This window comes from Perissodus microlepis, chromosome 12 (genome assembly GCF_051167445.1).
Source record: "Perissodus microlepis isolate ML-2025 ecotype Zambia chromosome 12, ASM5116744v1, whole genome shotgun sequence".
Taxonomy (NCBI): domain Eukaryota; kingdom Metazoa; phylum Chordata; class Actinopteri; order Cichliformes; family Cichlidae; genus Perissodus; species Perissodus microlepis.
The window spans coordinates 35,607,100-35,617,951 of NC_140472.1; the positions used below are offsets into that span (position 1 = coordinate 35,607,100).

The 10,852-nt window shown below is 44.8% G+C and overlaps 1 protein-coding gene and 1 pseudogene across 1 annotated transcript; both read right to left on the reverse strand.

Moving 5' to 3' along the window:
- Positions 1-1,546: 1,546 nt before the first annotated feature.
- Positions 1,547-6,126, reverse strand: LOC146376790 (GTPase IMAP family member 5-like; annotated as a pseudogene).
- Positions 6,127-8,552: 2,426 nt separating this feature from the next.
- Positions 8,553-10,313, reverse strand: LOC146376791 (uncharacterized). The gene is made up of 3 exons (XM_084945247.1): positions 9,849-10,313; positions 9,405-9,773; positions 8,553-9,212 (listed from the first exon to the last, which is right to left on the reverse strand). The coding sequence occupies exons 1-3, from the start codon at positions 10,311-10,313 to the stop codon at positions 8,553-8,555; spliced, it is 1,494 nt and encodes a 497-aa protein (XP_084801373.1).
- Positions 10,314-10,852: the final 539 nt, after the last annotated feature.

The window sequence follows — 10,852 nt, forward strand, 5'->3', positions numbered from 1 at the left end:
GACCACCTCCATCCTAACCTCCACCTCTTCAACATCCTGCCCTCTGGAAAAGGTTCAGATCCATCAGGTGCAAAAGCAACAGACTAAAGAACAGCTTGAACCCCTGGGCTGTCAGAACTGTTAATCCAAACTAAGAGTGTGTAAAGACTTCTCCAACACATCCATCCTGATGCTGCTATTGATCATCTATGTGCAATATCTCAGTCTTTCCATGTTCTGTGCAATATTTTTGGCTCATGTGCAATACTTTGGTCTCAGTGGAATCACCATCCCCACCCTAAATGACCATTGCCCCTCGACCCTTATTTATTTATTTATTATATAACTGCCATTGTATGCAGACCCACAATGTTTCTGTTTCAATGTTTCTTACACATACACCATGTATATAATTCATTCACATATCTGTATACATATATTGCTTTTTTCCCCTCATTGTATATTGTTTTCTCTTCTTTACTTCTGCACCTTTTTGGTCCAGCTACCCAATTTCGCTGTGCAAGAAACTGCACAATGACAATAAAAAGCTCCAAGTCTGTAAAAACAGCTCCAATCTGTCTCTGCTGCTGTTATGTCATCAGCTTTGGCTCGATTCCCCTGAGGGGCAGAGCTCTTTTGGTTTCTGCTAATTAATAATCAACAGTATTCCTACAGGTCCAAGGATGGATAAAGTGAAAAATGTTAGAAACATTTGTAGTTAAGTCTCTCACTGACCTTCACCTGGTCATTAAGTGCTTTGAGGGCATTATTTTATCTCACATTTTCTCCAAAGATCTTGACAACCATGAATTCACCTATCAGGAGAACAGATCTTTGAAGGATGAAGTCTTACCTGCACTTCACACACCCCAGTCCCTGCAGGAGCATCCAAACACATTTAAGGAAGCTTTTTGTTCATTTCAGCTGCATCTTTATCACTATGATCACTCACAAACTGGGACACAAACTTAGGACCCTGGGACTATCCACTACTCACAGACCATCACCCGTCAGAACCGGCACCAAAATCTCGTGAACCCTGGTCCTGAGGACAGCCCTACAGGGATTTGGGATACAGTGAAGTTTGCTGATGACACCACTACAGTGGGACTGATCACCAGTGATGATAAAAATCCTCCATCACCCAGATATTTGATGTTCTTCATAGTCTCCACCTCTTCACCATTTATGGGAAATAAATGGTGAAGAGGTGGAGACTATGAAGAACATCAAATATCTGGGTGTTCACATTACCAACAATCTCACATGGTCAGTGAACATATCACAGCTGGTAAGAAAGCACAGCAGCGACTGTTCTTCCTGAGGAAGCTGAAGCTGGCCCGACTGTGCTCTCTGCTCCCGGTGAAGCACAATAGCGAGCGTCCTGTCAGTGAGTCACTGTGTGTGCTGACGCCTCAAACGGAAACAGAGACAACGCACGCTTCAGGGAAGAGATACCGAACCAATAACACCCGGACAAACAGACTAAAGCACAACAAACACACACATCCAGTTAACCAAGAATTCTTACACATCTTTTATTTCTACTATTTTGGTGCCTTTAAAAAAAACAAAAAGCTACTTTTACCCCTTGCTGTTGGTTGATACTCACCAAACAAACTTTTGGTCTTTACTCTGGTTTTAAAAGGCATGCAGTCCTCTGTGACTTAAACAGTGCAGTTTACTCTGCATTTTGAGACCGGACACTTCAGTAAACGTTTCCTAGCTATGTGCTTTATATCTCACACGCTCTCCATTGTTCTCCTTAAAAATCTGAACCAGGCGTGTGAAGAGCTCTTGAGGTTCGAGGTTTTTCCTCCACAAATATCTGTAACTACACATTTTGATCAAATCTTTTAAGGGACGATGGAGCCCGAGCTTTTCCATGAAACTCGAGCCCCTCTTTTTTGATGCTGATAGCAGAACCAGCGAATGATCAAACACTCATTTTCCGAAGAGTTTCAGGACTTTGCAGAGTCTCTGTTTGTGATCCTCTGTGAAGGTTTCAGGCTGCAGGACCAGAAGGAACACATGAGGTCCAGGAGCTGTGAGCCTCACACAGTTTTCTACATGTTCTCCCAGATCATCTTCAGAGATGTTTGGAAGCAGCAGATCTGGAGTGTTGATTAGGATAATTTCTTTGTCCCTCAGAAGTCCTCTGACCGGCTGATAGTCTGGCTCTTCCTCGGGGCTAAACACAGGAACCTCCAGTATGAAGTTCACCACAGCGGTCCTCTCAGACTGAATGTTCCCCAGCAGAACAACCCTGATCTCAGACACTGCAAAGAAAACCGTAAAGAAAGCAATGAATACAACGAAGTGTAGAAGATTCAGGTAAAGATTTATTGTCTATTTGTCTGTGACTGTTTCAGCTGACTGCACTACACACGTAGTTACCCATTAGAGCACAAAGATACTTGTAATAACTGCCCATTTAATGAAAGCTCAAAATTTCCACATTAAATATTCATTCTACATAAAGAAAGAATTAAATTAGTGATTAAAAATATAAAACAAAATCAAACAGATGAGGATTTATAATCAACGTTCCCTCTAATGTTTCACGTGTGTGAGCGAGCACACAAACTCCCTGAGCATCCCTTGGACCACTGTGAGCAACAGCAGACGTGTGCACTGTGGTCACGCCAGCATCCAATCCATCCAAGTTACATGTTTATTAAAATAATCAAATTACAGCATTTATGTTAGACTACTTTTAATTAACTGCTTTAGCCCACTTACAAAGAAAATTTAAAAGAAATCTTGTTCATGACCTGTGCAGCATGTTAACACTATTGGAAGGAAAAATAACTTTAACTCCAATTTTGAAAACATGTTTTTTAAAAAAAACAAAACAAAGTTGTACAACTTTGTTTTGTTCTGTTTTTATAAAGCTCTGACTTGCATTATGAGCAGGGGCGATTCTAGGATCAGAGCTTTGGGGGTGCTGAGCACCCAGAGAGCTGCCCAGCCAGGCAAGATAAAGTTTACTCGTCATGATAAGACGTTTTCCCCGTCTCTGTCAGTCCCTGCATCCTTAAATGTCTCCAGTTGTCCCGAGTTCTCTCTCTCTGTCTCCTTGGTGCATTTAAACCCCTGTTCCTCCCTGTCCTTGTCTTCTGTTGTCTTCGTTTCTGTTATCAGTCATCAGCATTTTACCATCTCTGTGCAAGTCTGCAAATTTCTTTATTAAATCATAAGATTCTTAAATTCATCAAGTCTCTCTGTGCCTGGGTCCTCACCACAAAACATGACATCACTGTTTTGTGCATTTTAACAAAATTTAATCCCACATTTGTGAAAGAAAAAAAGACTTTTTTGAAAAGTCTGTAACAAAACCATCAAATCTGATAAAGGTTATTTAAATGCTGCAAACCAAGAATGGATTGGAATAAAAAAAAAAAAAACATATCCTACCCTTAATTACTGCGGGAGAATAATGAATGATGCTCACAGTGAGTAAAAAGTAAACTGAGTGCATTTTTTGGACAGAGATTCACTTTTAATGTGTGTGTATAATATAATACAGATACATAAAAAATACACTCCAAAAACAGGAGAGTCCTTATAATGTACAAATTTACAAAAAATTAATTAAAAAAATTATAAAAATGGAGGCAACTTTACCTAGGGTACAATGTATACTACGTATGAAAAGATCTTTGCTGCAGCTACTACTGTGGCTCTATGGCAGATTTTTTATTTTATTTTAACCTATGTCGCCTCACCTTGAGGTTGGCAAATCACTTTTGGTGATCAACTCTGTCAAGCAGGTTAACAGTTTCTGTTGTGCCTGTCACTGTTCCCTGTCTGTTTTCCTACCTGGTTCTTCCTGACCTTGTACTTTCTCCTCACGTTCCCTCTTTCCTCTCTCCCTCTTTGGACTGACAATCATACACAAATAGATTGTATTCAATTAGATGAAAAAAATACATTAATATGAAAAAAAATACTATTAAGATCACTAATAAAACTCCTCTCTCTCAGTGTACTTTCAACCAAAAGGCAAATAACCAAACCACATGTACATCTAATAAAAGATATAAACATTGAAACACTGATCCAACATTATTCTTGATTGACGGATCATTTGTTCTTACACTTGTACCTCATGTGGCTCCTTTTTTTGAAAAAAAAAAAAACAACTTCCTTATATCCATTATGAACACACACACACACACACACACACACACACACAACAGGAGTTATAAGGTTAATGGGCATCCAGTCACTTAGCTAGTTAGTACCTTGGGTTTAATATCGATGTGGTGGTCTTGATGCATTCTCAATCATCCAGGTAAGTAAATCTCCAAAAGTTGATTCTGTTCATCTGGACGTAGCGTTTTGTGGGAGAAACGTTTCGTCACTCATCCAGGTGACTTCTTCAGTCTCAGCTGACTGCAGGTTTCAATCTTATAAACAGGACCCGATCCTTGGGGTGAACCAATTTTTGGCGCAGCGTGTTTTGGGGTTTAAAAGCCACAGAGACAGAGACTGTTAACACAGAGCGAACACCATCCCCACTGACACAGCAGCCAGGGAGGCAGAAGAACATCAAGAAGGCCCTGAGTAAATGTGGTTATCACAGCTGGACTTTTGTCAAAGCTGGAAAGGCTCCTAAAGAAAGTTCCAGCTGATCCAGGAGAGAAGGACAACTGCTGCCCAAGCAAAAACCTGTAGTGATCCCGTTTGTGTCAGGAGTATCAGAGCAGTTTAGACACATTTTTTCCAAACACCAGGTCTCTGTGGCTTTTAAACCCCAAAACACGCTGCGCCAAAAATTGGTCCACCCCAAGGATCGGGTCCCCCGACACAAACAGAGTAACATAGTGTACGTTGTTAAGTGCAGGAGGATTGGCAGGATTTATACATCGGGGAAACCAAACAACCTCTGGCAACACAGAAGAGCCGCCTCGTCAGGCCAGGACTCTGCAGTCTATTTACACCTACAGGCCAGTGGACACTCTTTCAAGGATGAGGATGTAACATCCTGGACAGGGAGGAACGCTGGTTTGAGGGCGGAGTCAAGGAGGCCATTTACGTGAAAAGGGAAAGACCATCTCTGAATGGAGGAGGGGCCTAAGGGAACATCTGTCACCATCTTACAATGCTGTGATTGCAGCCATTCCCCAACTCTCTGTGAATGGGACTCATGGTTATTGATCAGTGGTTGTTGATCAATGGTCATGAGAATTTGCATAATTAAGATTAAGGAACTGACCTCCCAGCCCATTGTTCCTTCAGTGGGCTGGTTTCAGTCATTATGCAAATGTACTGTTTATAAGGTTGGAGAAACCTGCAGTCAGCTGAGACTGAAGAAGTCACCTGGATGATGATGAAACGTTTCTCCCACAAAACGCTACGTCCAGATGAACAGAATCAACTTTTGGAGATCGGTGTGGTGGATCATCAAATTAGTTTTGAAGTTGTACATCTCTGTTCCTTACTTTTCGTGTGATTCCTTTATTATTGTGTTATTTGTTGTTTTGACTGTGTTTGTGAATAGAATATGCAGTGGGAATATAGAGGGAGATAAGTAGTGAAAGTTTTGTCTGGGTTGATTGTGCGTTGATCCATTGGTAATGCCTCAGGGCTCCAGTAGGTGGGTTCGCGCGCCTCCTCCTTCACTCAATACAGACGAGTGAGAGTGAGAGCTGCGTGTCTGTGCCGTTCTTTCACCTCTCCTCACTATTTCCCGTTTAAGGGCACAACATCGGCACATGCATCTATGACAAAATAAGCAGCTTCTCCCATTCCATTTCAAACAGGACAGTGGTAACAACAGTAGGCTAAAACAATTTTAAGTTTTAGATTTTAAATAGGCTGTATACATTTCAATGGGAGCAACAGGACAGTGAAATGTCGCTGGTTTTACTACAGAGCAGGACGGATTGTAGGATAGCAAACATTGTTGGAAAACACGTTTTCAACACTGCAGGTTACCTGGTGTAATGTTTTTCAGCTAAATAGAAACATGGCCTGACTCCTACCAACTATATAAAGAGTAACTGAAGGTTAAATGCAGCTAATATGTCCTGTTTTAAGCCAGGCACTCATACCTCCGCTCTGCTGCATCTCAGCCACCATCGCTCTGGCAGAAAGGGCGATGGAGCCAGAGCAGGGGAGAGGCGAGCTGGAACAAACCATTTTGTGGTGGGGGATATCTATACTTTTGTTGTTAAAATATTACGTCTCAACCAAGTACTGTATGCTTTTTATATTTTAAATAGTGTGTCATACAAACAGCAAATATTGTCAAAACAGTAAGAAATCTTTGGGGGTGCCTTGATTCTAAAAACGCCCCTGATTATGAGTATGAGTCTGTGGTCTGGGAGAGAGTCTGTAACTCTGTCTGCAAAATACTGTATATAATGACCAATGTTGGGCAATTAATTATATAGTTACTTCTTCAAAAAAGTAACTGAGTTTTGCCTCAGTCTTTACCTAAAAATGCAGCCAAGGCGTTTTTTTAAATAAACGTTTCAAACTATTTACAGAACAATCAGCTGTTCTGCATCAAATCTGATGCCACACAAATTATTTGTGCCGCTCCAAAAATAATTTCTGTCCACTATGAGATGAAGGAGAACAACAGCCTGATACCTGCAGGCCTGACAGCAGCAGATGTATCACTGCTGTAACACCTGTAACACTCAGCAGTCGCCTCATTGTTCTGACACACACAACAAAACTATTGACTACACTACACACTAACTACACACTAACTACACGTCTCAAATCTCTCACATCTCAAAACATGGCGTCACTCCTAAAACTTCCCCCCTTCCTAAACAACTAAATGCCATGTTGCCATATCATTTTTTGATTGGTCCACATTGTACATGTTTCCACCAATAGCAAAGGCGAGAGGCGCGGGGAGGGAGGGGGGGGGGTGTGTGTGTGTGTTGTTTTTGCTCACAGGCGGAGAGTGCTTTGTAGTGATGGTAAATTCGATTCTTTTTACTGAATCGAATTTTAATGAGTCACTCACCAAAGTGAATCGGGTTTTTTGAGTCATTTGAGTCACTGAGTCAGTTGCCCAGAGAGTGCAAAAAATGTATATTTTCAAACTTAATTTGTTTCTCTTTCCATGTAAATCCTACTGTTAACATGAGTGATTGAAAAAGAAAAACAACTATTTTACAGAGCAAAAAAAGAGCAAAAAAAATTCTAAAGGGAACATTTATTTTATTAGTATTTTCCTTAAGTGTGTCAAATATATATTTTCTCATCTAAATGTCCACTGAGCTGTGAGCCAGGGGGCGGTAATGCGCCTTAACATCGGTTGCCAACCAAGAAGAAGAAGAAGCGATTGTCTGTCCTGCTCACATCTCCAATGGTTGTACACGTTGTCATTAACGTGGCTTCACTCCACATCAGCCGCTTTGCTCGCTAAAACACCGGTGTCGGCACATAAGGACGCTGTCAGAGCCTGTCAGCCACGTTGATTAGCTGCGTATATACGAATGTGAATCGCATCATTGGCTGGACTATGGGATAAGGTGGCATCGTTCTGATCCCATACGGGAGCAGCCAGTCACTCACTGACTAACACTGCAGAACAGAATTGTTAACGTATTCATTTTAATTTCAATTCAGGTTAGATTTTTTTTCTGTGCGCAATTGCGCACGCGCGCAGCTTAGAGGGAACGTTGTTTATAAGTATTTATTACAGAATATACAGCACATAAAATTTACTTTAATTTGACCCAAAACTAAAGTGATTTTTTCACTATGCAAGACTTTACAGCTGAGTTCATGTAAGTACAGTGTTTGGATTTCTGTTTGTAGTTCAGCAGATTCACTGTGCAGCTATAAATAAACTGCAACAATGAAAGAAAAAAGAAAAATTCAGTTTTACTCACTGTGATGCGGCATCACTTCATATCTGTGGCTGCAGTGACGCTCGTCATCTGCAAAGAGACAGAAATTCATTTACTTCATTTGTTCATGAATTCTGTGATTTGACGCTACTGTTATGAGGCGGCTGTGTGCAGACAGGAATAGGACCCAAGGTGCAGACTCCGGAGACAAACGTGAACTCAAAACAGCTTTAATGTTAAACTCAAATATAACATAACTAGAAAAAAATCAAACTAAACTTAAACCGGAGGACTGACAGAACACACAGCTAAGTAAACGGTAGATCACGACACAGACACAAAGAAACACAAGGCTTAAATACACAGAGGGAGCAATCAGGGAATGGTAACAGGAGGGAAACACAGCTGGGGCAAATCAGAACTGACGAGACAAGGAAGCGTAAACTGAACACACTGAGATGAGACAGAGACCTTCAAAGTAAAACAGGAAACACAAAACAGACTGAACAAAAGACACAGACTCACATGCAGGCACTACAGAGGGAACAGAGACGTGGGACCAGGGCAGACACAGACACTGACTGGACACGGGGATATAGCAACTAAGGATACACAGAGACGCGAACTAGACAAGGGGATATAACTGACAGGGGAGACAGAGCGACTAGAGAAGACAGAGACAAACCATAAAACAGAACTCAAAGAAACCAAAGACTAGAATTTATAAATAATAAACTCAAAAACCCTGGGTCAACGACCCAGGCATCCTAACAGTACCCCCCCCCCTAAAGGGCTGGCTCCCAGACAGCCCAAACCGAAACACCAAAACAAAAAAAAAAAAAAAAAAAAAAAAACCCCACACACACAACCCAACCAGGGTGGGCGGTGGGGGAAACAGGATGGAGGGCTCGAAACAAACCAAACAAGGAGCCAAAAACAAAAAAAAAAAAAATAATGCAAACACCGGAGCCCGGAAAGCAACATAACAAAACACAGGCTAACAACAGGCACAGGCGGCCAGGAAAAACAGTTCACACAAAGGTCAGGGGGCCGGCCCAGAGGCTGATGGCCCAAGAGCCCAGAAAACAGTTCAGGGGGGCGTCCATGACGGCAATGACGTCCAGTCATCTGCCTGGAAAGCGGCTGAACAGGACGAGCAGGCCGGACGGGACGTGCAGGACGAGCAGGCCAGACGGGACGTGCAGGACTGACGGGACGTGCAGGCCCAGACAGCATGGTGACCTCAGGCGCAAACAAAGCTAGACGGAGCGAGGCAGGACCAGGCGCAGCTGAAGACCCGGAGGCTGGACCAGGCGCAGCTGAAGACCCGGAGGCTGGACCAGGCGAGGCGGAAGCAGATGCTGCAGGCGGCGTGGATGTTGAGGTTGCAGGCGGTGGAGCCGGTGGTGGCTGAATGGTCTCGCCAGAACCGTCAGCAGACACTAGGATGTGCTGGCTGGGTCCTCCCGGACCCCCAGCTGACGAGGCAAGAGGCTGAACGGGCCCCCCGGACCCCCAGCTGACGAGGCAAGAGGCTGAACGGGCCCCCCGGACCCCCAGCTGACGAGGCTGAACGGGCCCCTCGGGCCCTCCAGCGGAGACAGGAGGCTGAACGGGCCCCTCGGGCCCTCCAGCGGAGACAGGAGGCTGAACGGGCCCCTCGGGCCCTCCAGCGGAGACAGGAGGCTGAACGGGCCCCTCGGGCCCTCCAGCGGAGACAGGAGGCTGAACGGGCCCCTCGGGCCCTCCAGCGGAGACAGGAGGCTGAACGGGCCCCTCGGGCCCTCCAGCGGAGACAGGAGGCTGAACGGGCCCCTCGGGCCCTCCAGCGGAGACAGGAGGCTGAACGGGCCCCTCGGACCCTCCAGCGGAGACAGGTGGCTGAACGGGCCCCTCGGACCCTCCAGCGGAGACAGGTGGCTGAACGGGCCCCTCGGACCCCCCAGCGGGAACAGACGGCTGAAGCGGTTCCTCGGACCCCCCAGCAGGAAGAGACGGCTGAAGCGGTTCCCCAGAACCCCCAGCGGGAACAACAGGTGGCAGGACAGAAAATTGAGGAGAGGAGCGACGGTGGCGTCGTTTCCTTCTGAATGAGGGAACTGAAACTGGCGGAGAAACGGAGACCTCTTCATCGTCCGACCACATAGCTGCCAGGAAAAACGCAGGCGAACGAGAACCCGGCTGGTGTGGGGAGGGAGAGGAAGTCCGTGGCAATGTTGAGACAGGAGGAGAGTGTGTGTTGTCCTGGGGCAGCGGTGGGGAAGATGTAGTGAGTGAGAGAGCAAGCTCACCAGCCTTGACTTGCTCTCTCCAGGCAGTAATGGTGCCGTCCAACTTAGTGTCCTTAGCAAACTGAGAAAGCTGAGGGTTATGGCGAATGATGGCATCTACTGCACTTAGCCCGACTGCCATAGTCCGTAAATCCTGTGACTGGGCAATGCGGTCGAGCAGACTCACCATCCGCATCATCTCGCCGTTGAACTCCGAGGAAAAAGAGTCTGCAGGGTCCATGTTCTGGTCGCGATCTTCTGTTATGAGGCGGCTGTGTGCAGACAGGAATAGGACCCAAGGTGCAGACTCCGGAGACAAACGTGAACTCAAAACAGCTTTAATGTTAAACTCAAATATAACATAACTAGAAAAAATCAAACTAAACTTAAACCGGAGGACTGACAGAACACACAGCTAAGTAAACGGTAGATCACGACACAGACACAAAGAAACACAAGGCTTAAATACACAGAGGGAGCAATCAGGGAATGGGTAACAGGAGGGAAACACAGCTGGGGCAAATCAGAACTGACGAGACAAGGAAGCGTAAACTGAACACACTGAGATGAGACAGAGACCTTCAAAGTAAAACAGGAAACACAAAACACAGACTGAACAAAAGACACAGACTCACATGCAGGCACTACAGAGGGAACAGAGACGTGGGACCAGGGCAGACACAGACACTGACTGGACACGGGGATATAGCAACTAAGGATACACAGAGACGCGAACTAGACAAGGGAATACAGCTGACAGGGGAGACAGAGCGACTAGAG